The 23,880-nt window shown below is 38.3% G+C and overlaps 1 protein-coding gene across 5 annotated transcripts in view; it reads right to left on the bottom strand.

Moving 5' to 3' along the window:
• Nucleotides 1-23,880, bottom strand: part of MSRA (methionine sulfoxide reductase A) — a 462,984-nt gene that overhangs the window by 389,915 nt on the left and 49,189 nt on the right. Inside the window, exon 1 of one of the 5 annotated variants that reach the window (XM_086703801.1) lies at nt 8,037-8,088. The exons of the other annotated variants lie outside the window; for them this stretch is intronic. Coding sequence (XP_086559927.1) covers nt 8,037-8,073 — 37 coding nt within the window. The 5' untranslated portion in view covers nt 8,074-8,088. Of the gene's footprint in view, nt 1-8,036; nt 8,089-23,880 lie in introns of those variants that run through there. 5 annotated transcript variants of the gene reach the window in all.

Genomic DNA, 23,880 nt, shown 5'->3' with positions numbered 1-23,880 from the left:
ATTGTTGAATCACTATTATTGTACACCGGAAACTAATATAACACTGCATGTTAACTATACAGGAATTAAAATCAAAAACTTAAATAAATAAATAAACAAACAGAATAATCCTCTTAAATAAGTTTGGTGAACTACAAGAACACACAGACAACTAAACGAAGTTAGGAAAATAACACAAGAACAAAATGAGAAGTTCAACAAAGAAATAGAAACCATGAAAGAAAGAAAGAAGAAAGAAAGAAAGAAAGAAAGAAAGAAAGAAAGAAAGAAAGAAAGAAAGAAAATCCTAGTCCTGAATAATACAATGACAGAACTAAAGAATTCAATGGAAAGCTTCAATATCAGACTCGACCAGGTAGAAAAAGAATTACTGAACTGGAAGGTAGGTCATTTGAAATGATCCAGTAGAGAAGCAAAAACAAAAAGGAATGAAAAAGAATGAAGAAACCTTATAGGATTTGGAGATACCACCAAAAGAAACAACATACACATTATAAGAATCCAGAAGGCAAAAAGGGAGAGAAAGGGACAGAACAACTATTTAAAGCAATAATGGCTGAAAACTTCCCAAACTTGGGATGCAAAATGGAGATGCAGGTTCATGCAGCCCAAAGGATTCCAAATTTATTGAACCAAAAAGGGCTACAATTAGACACATAATTAAATTTTCAAAAGTCAAAAACAAAGAGAGAATGTTGAAAGCAGCAAGAAAAAGTGATTTGTCATATTAGGGAGCCCCAATAAGACTATAAGCAGATTTCTCAATAAAATCTTTGCAGGCCAGAAGACAGTAGAATGATACATTCAAAATATTGAAAGAAAAAAACCTATCATCCAAAAATACTATCCCAGAAAAGCAGTTCTTCAGAAATGAAGAAGAGATACTTTCCCAAACCAACAAAAGCTAAGGTAGTTCATCACTACCAGATCAGCCTTTCAGGAAATGCTAAAAAGCATTCTTTATATGGAAATAAAATATGCTAATTAACATCTTAAAAACATAGGAATGTGTATAATTTACTGGTAAAGGTAAATACATAGTCAAAGTCAGATTCACTAATATTGTAATGCTGGTACGTAATTTACTTACAGCTCAGTTTAAAAGTTAAAAGCCAACCATATTAAAAATAACCACAACTACAATAATTTGTTATTGGATACACAATATAAAAGAGATGTAAATGGTAACATCAATAACCTAAAATGTGGGAGTGAAGGGGGGGCGGGGAGAAATAAAAGTATAATGTTTCGGGGCACCTGGGTGGCGCAGTCGGTTAAGCGTCCGACTTCAGCCAGGTCACGATCTCGCGGTCCGTGAGTTCGAGCCCCGCGTCGGGCTCTGGGCTGATGGCTCAGAGCCTGGAGCCTGTTTCTGATTCTGTGTCTCCCTCTCTCTCTGCCCCTCCCCCGCTCATGCTCTGTCTCTCCCTGTCCCAAAAATAAATAAACGTTGAAAAAAAAAAAAATTTAAAAGTATAATGTTTCTGCAGACCAGAAACCATTGAAGTTAACTTGTTATAAGATTAAAATAGGATGCTATATTTTATGTAAGCCTCATGGTAACCACAAAGGAAAAACCTATAGTAAATACACAAAAGAATATGATAAAGGAATCAAAGCATACAACCACAAAAAGTCATCAAAACACACAGACACACACACAAAACATAGCAAGAGAAGAAGCAAGGAACAAAGGATCTACAAAACAGAAAACAGTTAGTAAAATGGCAGTGATAATTCCTTACCCATCAATAATTACTTTAAATGCAAAGGGAGCAAATTCTCCAATCAAAAGACACAGAATGGCTGAATGGATTAAAAAAACACACCCAATGATATGCTGCCTACAAGAGACTCACTTTAAGGACATAGACTGAGAGCAAAGGGATGGAATAAGATATTTCAAACAAATGGTATCCAAAAAAAGCAGTGATAGTTATATAGACAAAATAGACTTTAATCTTAAAATGATCAAAAGAGACAAAGAAGATCATTATATAATTATAAAGGGGTCAACCCATCAAGAAAAGATAACAATTATAAATATTTATATACACAACATTAGCACACCTAATTATAAGAAGCAAAATACTAAAAGAAGTAAAAGGAGAAATAAACAGCAACACAACAATAGTGGGAGCTTTAATACCCCACTCTCAACAATGGATAAATCATCCAGACAGAGAATCAATAAGGAAACTGCAGATTTAAACAGCACTACAGACCAAATGTATCTAACAGACACATACAGAACATTCCACCCAATAATAGCAGAATACACATTCTTCCCAAACGTACATGGGACATTTTCTAGGATAGATCATATGTTAAGTCCCAAAACAAGTCTCAACATTTTCAAGAAGACAAAAAAAGATTATATAAAGTATCTTTTCTGACCACAATGGTATGAAACTAAAAATGAGTAGAAGAGAAAAGCTGGAAAACTCACAAACACATGGCACCAAAACAACACGCTCAAAAGAATGAAACTAGACCCCATCTTATACTATTCACAAAAATTAACTTGAAATGGACTAAAGACTAAATGTGAGACCTGAAACCATAAAAATCCTAGAGGAAAACACAGGGAAAAAGCTCCTTGACATTGGTCTTGGCAATGATTTTTCTGGATATGACACCAAAAGCAGAAGCAACAGAAGCAAAAATAAACAAATGGGACTAGATCAAACTAAAAAGCTTCTACACAGCAAAGGAGACCATCAACAAAATGAAAACCTACCTATGGAATGAGAGAAAATATTTGCAAACTACATATCTGATAAGGAGTTACTATCCAAAATATATAAAGAACTCACATAATAGCATGCATGCATGAATGAATAAATGAATGAATGAGGGAATAACTCGATTAAAAACAGCCAGTGACATCTTTCCAAAGAAGATATACAAATGGCCAACAGGTATATGAAAAGGTGTTCAACATCACTATCATCAGGGAAATGAAAATGAAAACCACCATGAGATATCACCTTGCACCTGTTAGAATGGCTGTCATCAAAAAGACAAGCTATAACAAGTGTTGATGAGGATGTGAAGAAAAAGGAACCCTAACACACTGTGAGTAGGAATGCAAACTGGTACAGTGACTATGAAAAACAATATGAAGCCTCTTCAAAAAAAAATAAAAATAGGACTACTGTATGATCCAGCAATTTCACTTCTGGGTATATATCTGAAGGAAAGGAGATCACTATCTCAAAGAGATATCTGCACTTCCATGTTTATTGTAGTATTATTTACAATAGCCAAAATATGGAAACAACCTACGTGTCTATCAATGGACTTTGGAAAATATCTATATATCTATCTCACAACAGAACATTAGTCAGCCATTTAAAAAAGGAAATTCTGCCACTTAAAACAATATAAATGGACCTTAAGGGCATTATGCCAAGTAAAATAAGTCAGACAGAGAGAGACGAAGTATGTATGATCTCACTTACATGGAGACTCTAAAACAAACAAACAAACAATCCTCATAGCAACAGAGAGCAAACTGGTAGTTACAAGGTGAGGGGAGTGGTTGAGAGGGCAAAGGTGGTAAGAGGGTACAAATTTCCAGTTTTAAAATAAGTTCCAGGGATGTAATGTACAGCATGATGACTATAGTTTACAGTACTGTGTTGTATATTTGAAAGTTGCTAAGATAGAACTTAAAAGTTCTCACCACACACAAAAAAATGGTAACTATGTGAGGTGATGAATGTGTTAATTAACCTTATATGTGTTAACTAACATGTAACATCATTTTGTATATCTTAAACTTATACAATATTATATGTTAATTATATCTCAACAGAGCTGTTAAACAAAAAAAAAACTATCCTCATCAATGCCATATATTCTGTGTTATTAGCCAGCTCAGGCTGCTATAACAAATATACCACAGACTGGGTGGCTTCAACAACAAACATTCATTTCTCACAGTTCTGGAGGCTAGGAAGTCCAAAATCAAGATGCTAGTTGATCTGCTGTCTGGTGAGTCTAGCCCACTTTTCTGATAGCTATCTTTCTGTTGTATCCTCACATGGTGAAGAGTAGAGGAAGAGGAAGCAAGCTCTCTCGTGTCTCTTCCTATAAGGGTATAGCGTTCTACTCTCATGACCTAATTACTTCCCAAAGGTTACTGCCCTACCTTCTAATACCATCACATTGGGGATTTGGCTTCCACATATGAATTTGGTGGGGGTCAAGGGGACACAAACATTCAGTCCAACCCAGCCCAGGCCCTGCCCTCTTTGCCAACTGGCATCTCTATCTCCACCTCCTGTCTTCCAGAACATTCGCCTAGCAAATATTTAGTGAGCACCTACTAGGTGAAGACACAGTTCTCCACTCAGGATACAACAGTGAGCAAGACCAACAAGGTTCCTAAACTCTTGTGCTGTTCCTACATTCTAAGTGATGGGAGTAGAAAAAGACAATAAACAAGTAACAAATAGATGAGACCACTACAGAGAGTGACCTTGTTGTGAATAAAAAAAAAAAAAAAAAGTGATGTGAAGGAGTGACTGGTAGAGGTGAGGGGCTGCTTTAGATAAGGTGGACCTCTCTGAAAAGGAGACTCCTGGGCTGAGACCTGGGGGATTCCAAGAAGTCAGCCATAAAAGTTCAAGGACAATAGTTTCCAGACAGAGGAAATGGTACCAGTGAAAAGCAATAATGAACTTGGCAAATCTGAAGAACAGAAAAATTTCCCCAATCTTCCAAAGTTAAGAAAGCCCCAACTAAATGGTAGTTCCCATAGCACTTTGTTTTCTCCATCATGGAATTTATAACACTATACTAGAATTGCATTTCATTGGAATTTAATTAATTATTTAATAATTTAAATGTAATATTACTTTCAAAATTTAATAATTAATTGCATTTAATTAATTTAATGCAATTGGAATTGCATTTAGTTGAATGTCTTCCCCAATACACTGTAAGTTTTGCAAGAGGGAGCTTAGCACATGATAGACACTCAACAAGTATCTTTTCAGAAACTTTCCAGGTAGTTATAACTGAAAATAAAGGTTTGCTTCCTTTCCAATATTTGTATTTACTTCTTTATATTGTTTATGGCATAGACTAAAATTTCTAAAATAAGGTTGAATAACTATGAAGATGCCAGGCATTTTATCTGGTCATGACTATAGTAGGAATGTTTTTTTTTCACCAAGGAATTGACATTGCTAATGACTTTTTATAGATACTCTATTGTGTGAAGAAAGTCACTTTCTAGATCTCATTTACAAAGAGCTTTTGTTTCTTTATTTGTAAGGAAAAGTAGATGTTGGATTAAATCAAATGGTTTTGAGTAACTATCAGGATGATCATAGAGCATTTTCCCTCTAACGAATGAATACAATTCATTACAATACTAGCTTTCCTGATATTGAACTATCCTTGTGTTTCTGGAGTAAACTCTACCTGATAGTGGCAAATTATTCTTTTCAAATAAGTAGGCAGTCTAGGAATGTTGATAAAAGCTGGGACTTAGGTATCAGAACTGACTGATGAATTAGAGAACAAACAAAATGCAAATAAAGAAGAAAAAATCTATTAGGATTAATAAATAAACCTACGGACTGAGTCTTTGAAAAGAATAATAAAGTAGACCAATTGCCGACAAATCTGACCAAGAAAAAAGAACAACCACAAAAATACAACATGAGGAATAAAGGCTGTATGCTCAGATGAAATGAGCCCAGCCAGTCTTCACTAAAGCCTCAGTTTCCCCCAGTAATCACAGAATATGCAGTCACTGAGGGCCTTGTGAGGCTTAAATGAGATGGTGTGTTCAAAAGACATAGCACACGGAGCACAGTGCTGGCTCCACTGAGAAACTAAAAGTTCTCTTTTTAAAACTCCTAACATCTTACATTTGGGCTTTTATCCTGACTGTCCTTAACAGGCTATTCCAATCTAATAGCATGAGTAAGAACATGTTCCTTCTTTCCCTGTGTTCTGGAAGATTTTCATAACCTACATAATCCCAATGGCATTTTAGATCCTAATTTCTTAACAGCTTTCTCTATGCCTTTCATTATACTTTACCTACTTATGTTCTCCTACCTATTTTAAAGGAGATTTTGGTACTTTCTATTTTCTTAGAAAATCATCCATTTAACCTAGTATTTTCAAATTACAGAGTTTGACATAGCACTCTCCTTGTTATGTCCTCTGTATCTGAGGTTGTGCATCTGAGGTTTACCTCTACAGCAAGGACCTAACTTTCTAGGTCTTCAACAAAGTACACCACCTCCTTCCCACTTTACCTTCTAGAACTCCACCCATCACTCTATGCTCTAGCCCCCAGAACTATTTGCCAGGCCCCAGGTATCCCATGTAGTTTTGGCTCTGTCTTCACTTACACTTTTCCCTGCCTGGAACCTGGAATATCTTTTTCTGGTTTCTACACTTGATACAATTCTACTCATCACTTAAGATCTGATTCAAATGTCAAGTTCATTGAAGCACAGAATTGGTCATTCCTACCTCTGTAATTGAATAGCTCTTTTCTCATAATACTTCTCATGGGACTTCTCATATTGTGCCATAATGGTTTCTATTTCTCTGCACCTGGATTTTTAGTTTCCTTATGATAGACTCTACCTAGTTAAATTTCTTTTCCTTTTTAACATCCTTGCTCTATCTAATCCTGGTACTTAGCAAAATGCCTGGCACATAGTAGTAGCTCAAAAATATGTTCTCAATCTTTCCTGGGGAACCTGGGTGACTCATTTGGCTGAGGGTCCAACTCTTGTTTTTGGCTCAGGTCATGATCCCAGGGTCATGGGATCAAGCCCCCCGTTAGGCTCCATGCTGAGTGTGGAGCCTGCTTAGGATTCTCTCTCTCCTTCTGTCCCTCTCCCCCACTCAGGTGCTCTCTCTCTCTCTCTCTGAAATACAAAAAGTAAAAATTAAAAAAAAAAAAATATATATATATATACATAAAATATATATATATTTTAATTATATATATATAAATTATATATATATTATATATAAATTATATATATATACTTATATATATAATTTATATATAATATATATATAAATTATATATATATATCTCCTGGCACTTGTGCTTTACAATTTGTGGTGATATATTACACACACACACACACACACACACACACACACACACACCCCTATGTAATAGATATTTGGTCTTTCCCCCCACTGTGTTGAGGACAGAGACCTGAATTTTTTGCTCTCCACCGCATCCAGTTCTCAGCATAGCACCTAGCACATGGAAAATATTCAAAACCTATCTGTTAAATGAGTACTGTTTAAAGGAAACTAGGTATGGCTGAATCTCCATTAGGCAACTATGTGAAAGAGAAATAGTACTAATCTACGGCAGCTTGGGGATTTGACATATTTAATAGAGATTTCAGACATCTTTATTCTAGAGCCACCCAAATGTGGTAATTAGGTGAGGACCCATAAGGAGGTTGAAGGACACTGCTATTTTCGTGGCACAGTAGCTTTTGAAACAATAGCATCCATGACATGGAACAAAAGCTTCTGCCTCATTCACTCCTTCAGCAAACATTTAGAGTGCCTACCTTGTGCCAGGTACCTCTGGAAAGACTGACCATTTCCACATTAAGATACTTCCATCCCCGTCATATTGCCTTCCCCTTGGAAATGATGCATGATATGTTAATGCTAAGCAAAAAAAAAAAGAAAGAAATTACCAAGAAGCCTATCTGATGGTCCCTCCCTATGATGTTTCTTCTTGCTACAGGAGAAGAGATGGATAGAGTTAACCTGGGAACCTATTTTATATACTTTGAGAGCCTAGCATCCCATTGCTTTGGTTTTTACAAAGTATTTTAAAAAAGAGACAAGATTAGGTGGCCCTGTGAGAAAGAAACTATGCAGTGGTGTAGCATTGCAGTGAAGGAAGGAGCCAGAGGGAGGTGGAATGATTTATGTTCATCGGCCACAGAAGCATTCCGGATGGCCCCAAATTTGTCATTCAGCACCCATTTAACATCATTCACCGCACATCCGCATACCATGATCATACAGCCATGTAAGCAGGTACCAAGGCATGACAGAAGCCAGGTCCAGATGATCAAAGTGAATCCATCACAGCCCAGAAACACTCCTCCTGTCCCTGGATATGAGAGAAACTCTGTTGTCCTACTGGGGGAGTAAGATGCCCTATTTAGTCAAATCAAGCAAATAAGAAAACTTTCAGCCTTGTTTGACCTCCGACTGGGACAGTGATGATCTGGCTTTTCCCGGCACCTGTCACACTGCACCTGGCTAAAATGTTGCCCCCTGTTCTGCACGCCACTCCATAATAAAGAAGTCACTAAACTGGAGTGGGTTAGAGGAAAGCCACGCAACTAAATCATGTCATATATAAATGGTTGAATACAGAGGGATATTTTTCAAATGTGTGAAAGGCTGCCACATGTTGGAATTAGATTTTGTTCTGTGTGACCCCAAAAGGTACAAGGAGGATCAGCACATGAAAGTAATAGGAAGAAAGATCACAGCATCACAGCTTAATAGAAAAACCTACCAAAGATAGCACAGGTCAGCCAGCCTTGAAGAAAGCGAGATCTCTATTGTGAAAACCAAGACAGTCACTTGACACAGATTCTGCAAAGGAGATAGAAGGATCAGAGGAGTGGTTTTGCTGGATAATATTTAAGTTATTGTCCAAATATAAGAGGCATTTTAAAAAGTACAGGAAACAACTAAAGAGAATCTTCAAATACACTCATCCGACAATGACATGAGTGAACGGCGGTGGTTCTCATTCACACTGTCTCTCCTAACTAAACCGTTCACCCTATTTCTAGCCAGCAGTAACTTATTTGAATTTCTCTTCACTCCAAACACCCCTGATATGAATCTTACTGGGCCTTCAAGAAGATGGGAAAAGAGGCTAGGGAGCAAGCCATAAATCTGGGCAATCCACATCTGTGAAAAAAAATTACCCAAAAACAATTAAGAATTGAGCAAAATAAAGGGGGTGGGGGAGAGGAGCCTGTTTCTATTAATATCTGAATAAAAAATATACTGAAATAGGCTGAATCTTGCTTGTTTCAAACCCAGCTACAAATACATATTAACTAAATAATTGGGATGGTGCTGGAGGAAACAGTGTGGCCTAAATGTGGGCCTCGGTGACAGCAATGTCATAACACTGGGCAGGAGCTTAGTAAATGTCTGCTGAATGCGTGAATCATTCAGTGAGGCAGTCAGCCTTGACCTCACATCCAAGGGCCAGGGATTAACTGCAATCTAGGATCTTGTGAATAAGAGATGATAGAACCTACTAAGGGCAAATGTGGTAAGCAGAACATTCCTTGAAGTATGCTGAAGTCTGAAATGATGGCAACCTATCTTACACTGGCCAGTGACGGTAAAATCCAGAGCTAGGTAAGGTCACGTTCAGACGTGCTACCATTTCATCACATCCTGGACAACTCAACCATCAGCGAAAAAAGATGTCAAGTGAACGTCATGAAATTAATGACTTCAGCTCCTCATTTCAATTCTACGCAATATTTACTGAATTGCCATCAGAGACAAACTGTTCTTCAAAAACAGCATGATAGATTTTCAAAATGCGTAAATTCAAATGCTAAAAGCACATGATACAGAAACAGAAAGCATGTGTACACTTCAGCATTTTCGTACTCCAAATATTAATTGAAATAACATTAAAATTAGGTGCTAGGGAGAGAAGGGTTAAAACTGATACATTGTCCAGTGTCAAATGTGGTTCCTTTGCCAGAGTATTTATTTTAAAGGCAGGCACTATATGCATTTCATCTCCTGGTCTTAATTTGTGTTTTGCTATGCTCAACAATTTTAATGCCAAGAGGAAGAAACTAAGTAAGAAAAGGGAATGTGCTGGTCTGAACCTGGAGAGTTGATCTAATTGAACTGAAAAAATTAAAACCTTTCTCCATCTGTTCAGTACACCTGCTGATGGAGCACTACCACAGGTAGGGAGGAAACCCATCAGAGACCAGTTATAAATAGATTTTTATTTCATCTGCTAAAAGCTTGGCAGCCGAGGTGGGAGGGCTGCCCACACTGGCAGCCAGGCAAAAGCTCTGAGCTGCTTTTGTGTTTAGGTGAAAGGAATAAGGAGACAGAAACCAACAACCACAAAATAAAGTAAATTTCCCAACAACTTACTTGACAACCAACCAACGGTCATGAAGTTTGCTTAAAACATGTCACATGTTTCTGAGAAGTGCTGGGGAGATAAAAGATCAATCACACCCCCTTGTGAGGATGGTTCAGAAATCCCATGGGAAACACACATGTTCACCCATCACTTGTGAAGCAAAGTTTGTATGTTCCAACTTCCCTTGTGGCATTCATAAAATTAAATCAAGAGGGAGGAGCACACTAATAGCCTGATACTGCCAACTTCATTGACACACCATATATTTCTGAGGAAAAGGTACTAAATGTACCAAAATGTGAATTGGAATAAAATATTTTCATGGAAAAGAGAAAAGAGCAGGCCCAATCCATGAACTGTCAGTCTGTGGCGAGATTATGAATGGTGAGAAGCACCAGAGTCCCTCTTTGTAAGTGTAAGTCAGAGACAGAAACTCCTTGTCACACCCCCTTCAGCCTCCAGAATGGCACCTCACACCTAGAGGGCAGGCAGCAAAGATCAGCCAGTGGAATGAACCAATAGCAAGGGAAGCGACCAAACAATCTTGCTCTTGGAATAAGAATGGAACCAATGGATGTCTCAAGACAGGCCTGGTGTGAATATTTAGACCAGATACTTAAGTGCAAAATGTCAAAGATTATATTTCCAAATAGGACCCTTGAGAAGGGGGGGTGGGTAGAGAAAAGGAACATGTTTCATTTCACTGGGGATCGTGTATGCTTAGGAGAAACTTCCCGATGCCCTTCAAGGACATTAAGGATATTACCAACAAGATAATGACCTGCTATCCTGTCACCGCCAAGGACAACAAGAGAAATGGGATGGAGCTGTGGCAAGGGAAAATTGGGTTAAATATGAGGAAGAATTTCCTGACAGCAAAGGTATTAAACACTGAAAAGGGAAACTGGAGGCGATTAAGGATGCTCTCTAGAGGTCTTTAAAAAAGTAGAATAGCTTGGCAACTATCTAGGGGTAATTTAGGTACAGTTCCGCCCCCTCCTCTGGCCTTTATCAACGCTCTAATTCATCCCCTGGCCCAGACAAGACACATTCACCATGGTAAACTACTGTCACACTCCGTTCAATAATGAGCTCTCTAAAGGAGAATAAGCATTAATAAAATGGCAAAAGCTCTCTTGGAAATAAAACTCATTTTTCTTTATTTAAACTGCACATTGGGTTTTTGTGGTTTTCTTTTTCTTTTTCTTTCCTAATGCTTACATCCAGAAATAGCCAAACAAAGCTCATCTCCACTGATCTGTTATTCCAAAGCATTAAAAGGAATCCAGGTGGAAGATTAAGTGAGGAGAATATTCTGAGTCAGAGACCCACAGAATAATTTATTATGCACCTCTTTGCTAGGTGCTATTTGGCATGGGAAACAGCTGCCCAGAAATTCTAGTTCTGCTTCTCAGAAGGCTAAAAAAGGAGACTCCCATTGGTTCAGCTACAAAGAAGCAAACTACATGATATCTAGCATTCTAAAATTCTGGACTCTTTGTTTATTCTCTGGCTCTCTAGTCAGTGTCATATTAAAAAACTGCAAAAGAGTCTCTCACATTCCAAGAGGTCCATGTTCTCTAAAATACTTGAATTTTTATTCTCTCTTTATGTTGAAGAAGGAAAAGAGGCTTTTTAAACTAGGATCTTCTTCTTTTCCTGTCATACCTGTCATTACATTTGATTGAATTTATGTGTGGTCTTTCTTCACCAGTAAAGAAGCCCCGTGAAGGCAGTGTGTAGGTCTATCACTGTATCCTCATCACTTAGCTCTAACAGACACTCAGATATTACATAAATGGACTGACCACTTGAACGAATGAACGGAGGGCAGGGGATTGACCTAAGCACACAGTCCCAAGTGGTATATGGGAAGAGCTAGTATAATAGTAGCAACTTGCTCTTCTCCTAGCAAGCCCATCACAGGGTGAACAAATGCCATATGATGGAATGAACAAGGAATTTGGAGGCAGAAGACTTGATTTGAGCCCTGAGGTTGTCACTAAGCCAGGCACTTGACTTCGCTGAGCCTCAATTTTCTCACACCTGAAATATGGGGTGTGTGTGTGTGTGTGTGTGTGTGTGTGTGTGTGTGTGTCTCAGAGGATTATAGTAACATAAGTAACATAGAAAAAACAGAGTTTGCAATTAAACAAAGGATAATCTTTTCACACATTCTTTATTGAAGTTTTCCATAAAACTTTTAAATAGTGAAGGAGTTGTACAGAGATGGTGACTGGTGCCAACTGCTGATTCCAGGGAAGAATTCAGTAAGTGGAAGAAGGAAGACTTTGATCAAAGTTCAGCCAGTGACAGGACACTCAGCTGGTTTCCTTCTGTGTTGTCTGAGGCTCATTCACTGCACTAAATAGCAAGCAAGTATAAGAAAGCGAACATGCATTGAGGGAAGCACAAGGCCACTGCCCTTAAGAAAGGCAAATCTGCAAAATCCAGACCAGGAGCTTTTCCTTAAGATTTGGACTTGCAGGGCACCTGGGTGGTTCAGTCAGTTAAGTGACCAACTCTTGATTTCAGCTCAGGTCATGATCTCATGGTTTGTGGGGTCAAGCCCTACATCGGGCTCCTTGCTGATAGGACAGAGCCTACTTGGGATTCTCTCTCCCCCTCCCTCTCTCTCTCTGCCCTTACCTTACTTTAGCTCTCTTTCTCATTCAAAATAAATAAATAAATGTAAATAAAATTAAAAAAGAAAAGAAGATTTGGATTGCAGGCCAGTTTTCCATCAGTTGTTCATTTCTACCTAGAACTTGACCCTTGGTTACGACAAACTATCATCTTATGGGCATGGGTGCCAAATGACCTGAATAAGCAAAATGCCTGCCAGTATAGTGAAGAGAGCATACTTTCACACTCAGATTTTAAAACAGAGATATGATTATATATAGTTATCAAAGCAGTTCACATATAAATAGTAACTAGCAAGGAAAGAAGAGGGAGGGCCCTACTACCCAGCACTCCCCCAGTCCTCCTGGTTTCTCAATCTTCTGTGTGTTCTTTTGTTTTACAAAATGATTTGGGAGATTAGGTAGGATTTTTTTAGGCAGGATAGCAAGTGAAGTTGGTGAATAAGTGCTACTTGATTGCACAACAAAAGATACCCAAAGAGCCTCAGCCACAACTCAATTCCACTTGCCCCAACAGTTTGCATTTCTCAATTAAGTTATTTTGTTGGCAAGATGACTGGTTAGAGAAAGGAGAAAGTGCTTACTGCACCGCGATTATTCACTGTATAGAAACCACTGTAATAAGATCAACAGAACATTCTAAGGACTCGAGAACTCCTATCTGCTAAGGCTGCTGATGCAATGGGAATGTGCCCATGTTATCGGTGTGCTATAAGAGGCTATGCAAATAACAAAATAAAACTTCACAATAGTCATTAATTCAATGATTGGTGCTCAGAAGCTCTGAAACTGCCCCATGACTTCACCTGACCAACAGTCTATGTGGAAATTAAGAAATTTTATCCTCCAGATGTTAATTAAGGAGATACAATTCTGGTACATTAAAAGAAATGTTAGTCTCACTAGCCCTCCCTGCCACATCCAAAAGCATGGATTGTAAGTAGTACCACTAAAATCATCTCTGAAAATAAAAAATGGAACTATTCTAATTTGTCAAACATATACCATGGCTGATTTCAAAAGCTGCCATAAGGAAAATTAACAAGTCAAAGATTGAAGAAGATATTTTAACCCGTGTAATAAAGAACTGTAATATATTTGTAATAATTACAAATTAGTAAGAATGAAACTAAAAGAAAAACGTGCCAAGAGTATGATTAGAGAATATAAAGAAAAGGAAACCTAAATTATGGATATAAAAGGAAGTGCAGGGACCTGGGTGGCTCAGTTGGTTAAGCATCCAGCGTCCAACTCTTGATTTTGGCTCAGGTTATGAGCAAAATGGTTCGTGGAATGAAACCTGTGTCAGGCTCTGCTCTGACAGCACGGAGAATGCTTGGGATGCTCTCTCTCTCTCTCTCTCTCTCTCTCTGCCCCTCCCCAACTCATGTGGGCGCACAAACTCTCTCTTTCTCAAAATAAATAAACATTTTTTAAAAAAGGATGGGTAAAGGGCACTTGGGTGGCTCAGTCAGTTAACCATCTGACTTTGGCTCAAGTCATGATCTCATGGTCCGTGAGTTGGAGTCCCACATCAGGCTCTCTGCTGACAGCTCAGAGCCTGGAGCCTGCTTCAGATTCTGTGTCTCCCTCTCTCTCTGCACCTACCCCACTCAAACTGTCTCTCTCTCAAAAATAAATAAACATTAAATTTAAAAAAAAAGGATGGGTAAACTCACTAAGTAATCAATGAACAAAAATAACAGCAAAATATTTCTTGCACATCAGATTGCCAAAATATCTAAGTCTGATACCACCAGTACTGGCAAAGGTATAGGAGATACAGAGATACAATAGTGCAGGAATGTTAACTGGTACAAATGCTTTGGAGAATAATTTGGTATTATTGAGTAAAGTTGACATATTTGGCAACTGAGCTCCATTTCTAGGTAATTCCCCTTGAGACCACAAATATGTACAGAAGACATGTGCAGGGTGTCCATCATCGCATGGTTAGCACAAGACAAATGTGAAATGGCCACAACAGAAGAAAGGATAAACTAAAATGAAATGCTCTGCAGCATCAGACCTGTAGTAACAACATGGATCAATCTCAGAAATATCTAATTCTATCCAGGAAAAAGACAGCTACAGTAGAAGATCATTTTACATGCATTTTAAATTATGCAAAACATAGTTACATATATACATAGTAATACTACAAAAATGTGCATAGAAATGTTCTACACCAATTCAGGGTTGAAAGAATGGGGCTTTATTTATATTCCTAATGTTTCATTTTCTTTAAAAAAAAAAAAAAAGATCTGGAGCAAATAAATATGGTATTTGTTAATTTGGGATAATGAGTACCTGAGTATTTACTCTGTTTTATTCAGTACCTCACGATATGTTTGAAAGTTTTCATAATTAAGACCTTTTAAAGCATTTTAAAGGTATATGTATATAACCCCTAGTCTATGGGTACACAGCCCTGCAAATCATACAGAATCAGGTGCATTATCTTTACCCATCACAGTCATATGCTTGAAGTAGCTAGACTAGATAATTATCTCTCGTATTTGTGTAATAGCTCTCAGTTAAATGGCTTCAGGTGTACTACATCATTTAATATTCCTAACAACCTCCGATTTAGGTATTATGACACCCATTCTTCTGAGAGGAAAAGTCAATGTTTAGAGTTGCGGAGTTTTTCCCTAAGATCAACCAGTTAGTAAGTGATTCCGTCCTAGGATTTGGCACTGTCATTACTATTGCACAGATGACCATTAAGAATCCCAAAAATCTATTATTTTAAAGTCATATGCATCATCTTTAAGATCAGTGTTATAAACTTGAAACCATAGGTGTGAGTTAGCAAATGAAATATTTTATCACTGAAATGTTTCAAGTCCCCCATCAAATCCATTTCTTCTATTTTTAATACACCGACCTCTTCTAAAAATAAGTTACAACATGTTACATATTATTAGTGGGAAAAATGGAAACCTTGCACAGACAGGCTTTTCCCTCCTTTAAAAAATAAATTTTCAAAGTTAATAAAGTAGAAACTATATTCTTGTTTCTTCGCTTCCAATCTTTTATTCACTGTGCTAAGGGTAAACACTAATCATATAGAAGTTGGTGATTAGAGAGGGCTAGTGAGAACATACACATCATGAAATAAGTTATCAAACACAAAGAGCACAAACAATAGAAGCTAACTATAAGGAATACACATTCCAGGGACTGTTCAGGTTATTTCACCAAGTACAAAACTAACAATCTAAATAACAGTATCACCTATAGGGAACCTGAATCTCACAAGGCAGTAACCAGCCACTCCTCTCACTCCAGGCTGTAAATAAAAGCCAATAAGGAACCTAGACTTCCAATCCCACCTTGCAGTAATGACAAAGTGCCCCCTTTCCCCTACAGGCATGGTGTCAGAGAGAGAGGTCTATTAAAAAAGAAGATTTAAGTAAGATCCAGAGTTTCATAACGTAATAGCAAAATGTCCAGGATATAATCACAATTACTTATCATACCAAGAACAAGGAAAATCTCAACTTGAAAGAGAAAAGACAATCAACTGATGCCCACACCAAGATGTTGGAATCACCTGAGAACAATTTTTAAAGCAGCCATCATAAAAATGTTTCCACAGTTATGAACAGACATGAAATAAATGAAAAATTAGAAAGTCTCAGCAAAGAAACAACAGATAAAATACATTAACTGAAATTAAAACTCACTAGGTGGGCTTAATAGCAAAATGAAGATGACAGAGGAAAGAATCAGTATCCCTGAAGATAGAAACTACAGGAATTACCCAGTCTGAACAACAAAGAAAGAAACAGAACAAAAATAAAAAAATAAAAGGCATCAGTGTCAAGCGCCCATAGGACTATAACAAAAGATGTATCATTTATGTCATCCCAAGTCCTGGAAGAAAAGAAAATAGAGGGAAAACCTTAAAAAATTACTTAAAGAAATTATGGCTGAAAAATTTGCAAATCTGGCAAAAGACAGGGGTACCTGTCTGGTTCAGTCAGTATAGCATGCGACTCTTGATCTCGTAGTCGTGAGTCGCATGTGCCCTATGCTGGGTGTGGAGATTACTGAAAAAATAAATAAACTTTTGGGGTGCCTGGGTGGCTCAGTTGGTTAGGTGACTCTTGATTTCAGCCCAGGTCATGATCTCATGGGTTTGTGGGTTTGAGCCCCACATCAGATTCTGCACTGACAGTGCAGATCCTGCTTAGGATTCTCTCTCTCTCTCTACCCCTCCCCTGCTCGTGCTCTCTCTCACTTTCTCTCTCTCAAGATAAATAAACTTTAAAATAAATAAATATATAAACACACCAAGAAACTTTTTTTAAAAATCTGGCAAAAGACATATACCTACATATTCAAGAAGCTGAGTGAACCCGGGATAAACCCAAAGAAATCCATGCCAAGGCCACATCATAATCAAACTCTTAAAAAACTAAAGAAAGAAAAAATTTTGACAGTAGTGAGAGAGACCCACCACTGTTGCTCAACATAGTACTGGAAGTTGCAGCCTCAGGATTCAGACAGCAAAAAGAAACAAAAGGCATACAAATTGTCAAAGAAGTCAAACCTTTGCAGATGACAAACTTTTGTCACTCTTTGCAGATGACATGATACATTACATAGGAAACCCAAGAGACTCCACCAAAAACACTGCTGTAACTGATACATGAATTCAGCAAAGTCACAAGATACAAAACCAATGTACAGAAATCAGTTGCATTTCTATACGCTAATAATGCAGCAGTAGAAAAAGAAATCAAGGAATTGATCCCATTTACAATTGCACCAAAAACCATAAGATACCTAGGAATAAACCTAAAGAGATAACAGATTTGTATGCTGAAAACTATAGAAAGCTTATGAAAGAAATCGAAGACAAAAAGAAATGGAGAAGCATTCCATGCTCATGGGTTGGAAGACCAAATATAGTTAAAATGTCTATGGTCCCCAAAGCAATCTACACATTCAATGCAATCCCTATCAAAATAACACCAGCATTATTCACAGAGCTAGAACAAATAATCCTAAAATATGTATGGAACCAGAAAAGACCCCAATTAGCCAAAGCAAAGTTGAAAGGAAAACCAAAGCTGAAGGGATCACAATTCCATACTTCAAGCTGTATTACAAAGCTGTAATCATCAAGACAGTATGATACTGGCACAAAAACAGACACATAGATCAATGGGACAGAATAAAGAACCCCTGACAGAGTATTCGATGGAAAAAGGCCATCTCTTCAGCAAATGGTGCTGGGAAAACTGGACAGTGACATGCAGAAGAATGGAACTGGACCACTTCCTTACACCATACACAAAAATAAATTCAAAATGGATGAAAGATCTAAGTGTGAGACAGGAAACCATCAAAATCCTAAAGAAGAAAACAGGCAGCATCCTCTTTCACCTTGGCCACAGTAACTTCTTACTAGACTTGTTTCTGAAGGCAAGGGTTAAATAAAGGAAAAAATAACTATTGGGACCTTGTCAACATAAAAAGTTTCTTTTTTAAAATGTTTATTTATTTACATTTATGAGGGAGTGGAATGGCGGAGAGAGAGGGACAGAGAGAATCCCAAGCAGACTCCGTGCTATCAGTACAGAGCCCGACATGGGGCTTGAACTCCCAAACTGTGAGATTGTGACCTGAGCCAAAAGCCAAGAGTGAGACACTTAACCACCTGAGCCACCCAGGCACCTCAAGATAAAAAGTTTTTGCATAGCAAAGGGAACAATCAGCAAAATTAAAAGGCAACCAATGGAATGGGAGAAGATATTTACAAATGATATATCAGATAAAGGGTTAGTATCCAAAATCTATAAAGAACTTATCAAACTCAACACCCAAAAAACAAATAATACAGTGAAGAAATGGGCAAAAGACATGAATAGATACTTTTCCAAAGAAGACATCCAGATGGCTAAAAGACACATGAAAAGATGCTCAATATCGCTTATCATGAGGGAAAGGTAAATCAAAACCACAATGAGATATCACATCACACCTGTCAGAATGGCTAAAATTAATAACTCAGGAAACAAGAGATGTTGGCAAGGATGCAGAGAAAAGGGAATCCTTTTGAATTGTTAGTGGGAATGCAAACTGGTGCGGCCACTATGGAAAACAGTATGGAGATTCCTCATAAGAATTAAAAATAGAACTACACTACAACCCAGCAATTGCACTACCAGGTATTTATTCAAAGGATACAGGAGTGCTGATTCAAAGGGGCACATGCACCCCAATGTTTGTAGCAGCACTACTGACAATAACCAAAGTGTGGTTAAAGCCCAAATGTCCATCAACTGACAAATGGATAAAAAAGATATGGTGTATTTATATATACAATGGAATACTACTCAGCCATCAAAAAGAATGAAATCTTGCCATTTGCAACAACATGGATGGAACTAGAGTGTAGTATTATGCTAAGTGAAATAAGTCAGTCAAAGAAAAACAAATTATATGATTTCACTCATATGTAGAAGGGAAGGAAAAATAATATAGAAACAGAGAGGGAAACAAACCATAAGAGACTCTTAAATACAGAGAACAAACTGAGAGTTGCTGGAGGGGAGGTGGTTGTGGGGAAGGGCTAAATGGGTGATGGGTGTTAAGGAGGGCACTTGTTGGGATGAGCACTGGGTGTTATATGTAAGTGATGAATGACTGGGTTTTACTCCTGAAACCAATACTACACTGTATGCTAACTTGAATTTAAATAAATAAATTTAAATAATAGGGGCGCCTGGGTGGCGCAGTCGGTTAAGCGTCCGACTTCAGCCAGGTCACGATCTCGTGGCCCGTGAGTTCAAGCCCCGCGTCAGGCTCTGGGCTGATGGCTCAGAGCCTGGAGCCTGCTTCCAGTTCTGTGTCTCCCTCTCTCTCTGCCCCTCCCCCGTTCATGCTCTGTCTCTCTCTGTCCCAAAAATAAATAAACGTTGAAAAAAAAATTTTTTTTTAATAAATAAATAATAAAAAATAAAGTAGTGGGAGAGAGACATAATCTTACCTAGAAGGGAAAAACAATTTGAATAACTGCAGATTTCTCACCAGAAACCACAGAGGCAGAAGGAAATGGCACATTTTTCAAGTGCTTAAAAAAAAAAAAAAAAAGGAACTATCAGCCTGGAATTCTATATCCAACAAAAATATCCTCCAGGAAAAAGGGAAATCAAGACATTCTCAGCTGAAGGAAAACTAAAAGACTTGTTACTAGCAGACTGACCCTATTAGAATGGCAAAAGGAAGTTTTCCAAACAGAAATGGTAAGAAGGCTAAGAAACAACTTTGTATTAAAAATGAAATATGACTATTACATCCCATGACATTGTATAAATACTATTTTATGTGAGTAATTAGAATATTGCCCTGATTAACATACCATGAAAAATTCTATACTGTAAAATAATTTAAAGATGATGAATGTAATATTTGGGTTATTTCTACAAAAAAAAAAGGTAGACATTATGAGCTCATAGTCAAGTCTATAACCTTCTATCATTATCTATACTGAAAAGTCAAATTCAACTCATATCATTGTAGTTTACAACTTTTTCCAAAATGTATCCTATGATGAGTGCTAATACTGCCTATTGATCCAGCAATCCCACTCTGGGGTACAGACCCAAAAGAACTGAAAGCAAAGACTCATACAGATTATTTGCACACCCATGCTCAAAGCAGCATCATTCACAACAGCCAAAGGTAGAAACAACCCAAGTGTCCATGGACAGAATAACAGGTAAATAAAACATGATTTTACATATATATATATATAACAGAGTATCATTCAGCCTTAAAAAGTGAGGAAATGTTGACACAGACTATATCATGGCTGAGTAAAACACCCAGTCACAAAAGGTCAAATAATATATGGTTCCACTTACATCAAGTACCCAGAGCAGTCAAATTCATGGAGACAGAAAGTAGGATGGTGGCTGACAGGGACTAGGGGGAGGGGGAATAGAAGCTGCTGTTTAATGGGTACAGAGTTTCAGTTTCACAAGATGAAAAGAGTTCTATGGATGGATGGTGGTGATGACTGCACGACAGTGTGAATATGCTCAATGCCACCGAACTGTGCACTGAAAAATGATTAAGATGGTAAAGTTTATGTTATGTATTTTTACTATAGTTTTTGTTAAATTTTAACTAAAAAAAGAACAGTATCTATCATTTATTGAGCACTTACTTTGGATCATGGAGTACACTAAGAGCTTTGCATATATTTCCTTATGTCTCTTCCCAACAAACTTGGAGGAAGATAGCATGATCTCTGTTTTCCACATGAAGAAACTGGGTTTACATAACTTGACGAAAGTTCAACAAGTAAACAATGGAGTCAAAATTCAAACTGAGGTTGGTGAGACTCTGAAACCCATTTTCTCTAACCCATCATGATGGAGGACTATTTGTTTCAAAGGACCAGGATAACGCATTCCTGAGTCCCGGGGAACAATTCAACCTTTCTAAGTAAGGGAAAGTAACTTACAGTGCCTAGCAAAAAAGGAGATATGAATGTCACTAGGCATCTGAATGAAAAGGATGGCATCACTACAGAGGGGCTAATTCTTCAAAACCCAAACTTTACAGGCACCTGGATGGCTTAGTTGGTAGGAAGCCAACTCTTGATTTCGGCTCAGGTCACGATCTCCAGGTCAGGAGATTGAGCCCACATTGGGCTCTGTGCAGGGTGTGGAGCCTGCTTAAGATTTTCTCTCCCTCGGGGCGCCTGGGTGGCTCAATCAGTTAAGTGTCTGACTTCAGCTCAAGTCATGATCTCACAGTTTGTGAATTCAAGTCCCACGTCAGGCTCTGTGCTGACAGCTCAGAGCCTGGAGCCTGCTTTGGATTCTGTGTCTCCCTCTCTGCCCTTCTCTGTCTCCTGCTCACACTCTGTCTCTCTCTCCTTCAAAAATAAATAAACGTTAAAAAAAAAATTAAAAAAAAAAAAGATTCTCTCTCCCTCTTCCTCTGCCCCTCTCCTGCTCGCTTGCTCACTCTCTCAAAAAAACAAAAAAACAAAAAACAAAACCCCAGACTTTAATACCATATTTTCCACAAAACCTCAAGATCCATACATTAGAGGCATTATAATTATACTGAAGCAAGAGATTCTTAACTATAAAACAGAAAAGAAAATTTTAATTCTTAGAACATTGTGAAATACAGAACACAAACAGGTAACTTCTTTCCTTTTCTACAATTGCTTTTAGGGAAATAAAATAACCTTGGCACAACCAATGACCAAATTAAGTCAAGCCTTGTAGTTGGTGCTATTACTCATGACCTGCTTGGTCTCAGAATAAATTCCTAACTTCAGTATGTTCTGAACCTTTTTATCACCTTACCAGAATTTCTACATATCCATCTCACCCCATTTCACTATGTTCTCTGGAACCCTGCTGATCACATTTCCTATCTGACCTGATCCTACAAGCAAACACTGGAATGCTGCCCTCCTTTGCCCCAGACCCTCAGACTTTCTTTGGTTCTTGCTGTCCTGATTCCAAGCCTGGATTCACTCCCCATGCTCTCTCTCTCTTCAGTGCCACCACTTCATCTGGGGTGACATTGTACCTTCCTAAAGCAGGAAAGTTGGGCCTGAATGCCAACACCCTCATAACTGTACACAACAGTCCTGACTCTGCCCCTCCCTCTCCTGGGCCTCAAAGAAAGACCTTTGAACTGGCCAGAGCAAACCTTCATAACGTCTTATCACACTCTCAGTGTTGACTGTTTTGGATAGTCCAGTCTAGCCTCAAGATCCCACATCAACTCTCACACTCTCAGAGAAGTTATTAGCAGGACTAAACCAGCTATTGAGCAGCACCCTCAGCTCTCCACAATTTTCTCTCACCACAATCCCCTCAGCCTTCTTCCCACAGGAGCACATAAGGAAGACTTTCAACTTGTTAGACAATCAGTTGGCCTAGGCCACACCACCAATGCCAACAGCTCTGGGATCCTTTGGGGAAATGAGGAGAGGGAGAATGTAAGACAATAAAGGGCTGGCATGGGAGGAATGAGCAGTTGGCGCCATTGTATACCAGTCAAGTCCTTATTTTATATTGTCTCCAATGGTTACCTCAGGGGATTCTAACTTGGTGACAAAGAATGTGGCCCTACATACTACTCCCTCTAAACTCACAACCAGCAATACAGACTCAGATTAAAAGTAAACATAGTACTTTCTGTTCCTCAACCATTAGGGGAAAAGTTTCCTTAATCAAATAAGACTCAAGAAGATAATAATCTGCCTCACAACTTGGTTTATTCCTTCAATGAATCCTTATTGGGTGGATTCACCCAATGTGAATGTACCAGTGCGAGGCACTGTTGCTGGAATTAATGAGATGCAGGTGAAAGCACTGGCAAACTGTAGAGAGATACACATTGGTTATTCTTATCCTTCCTCTCCCTGCAACTCTGAATTCCTAATGGGCAGAAATTATAACTCTGTCTCCCCTACATCCAGCATGGGGCCTGGCACACAGCAGGCCCTCTGGGAATATTTGTTGAGTATCTCAGCAGCGCATACCTGCAGCTGAAACATTTCTCGTCTCATTCTATCTGCCACCAGCCCTGACACAGGTCTTGGCCACCAGAGAAACCTCCAAGCTCACCTCCCTGGTTCATGTGACTTTTATTTCCTCTTAAGAATATGAACCCTCTACAGACGCATGGGTGGCTCAGTTAAGCATCCGACTTTGGCTCAGGTCATGATCTCACAGCTCGTGAGTTCGAGCCCCACGTCGGGCTCTGTGCTGACAGCTCAGAGCCTGGAGCCTGATTCAGATTCTGTCTCTCCCTCTCTCTCTGCCCCTCCCCCACTTGCATTTTCTCTCTCTCTCTCTCTCAAAAATAAATAAACATTAAAAAATTTTAAGAAAAAGAATATGAACCTTCTTTTCAGATGACAGAACAACCACATGGAATAAAGTTAGCCCACTAAGTTAAATGCTCACTAATGTCTAGAGTCAAGAGATGTATTATGCCTATGAGTCTTTATGTTAGTGAACAAAACTAAGGAAACAAAACAAAACACCAGACAGCACGGAG

The sequence above is a fragment of the Puma concolor genome, chromosome B1 (assembly GCF_028749965.1).
Source record: "Puma concolor isolate L17-30 chromosome B1, mPumCon1.1.hap2, whole genome shotgun sequence".
Lineage (NCBI taxonomy): Eukaryota > Metazoa > Chordata > Mammalia > Carnivora > Felidae > Puma > Puma concolor.
The sequence above is the reverse complement of the archived record's forward strand: the minus strand, read 5'-3'. Positions and strand labels throughout refer to the sequence as shown.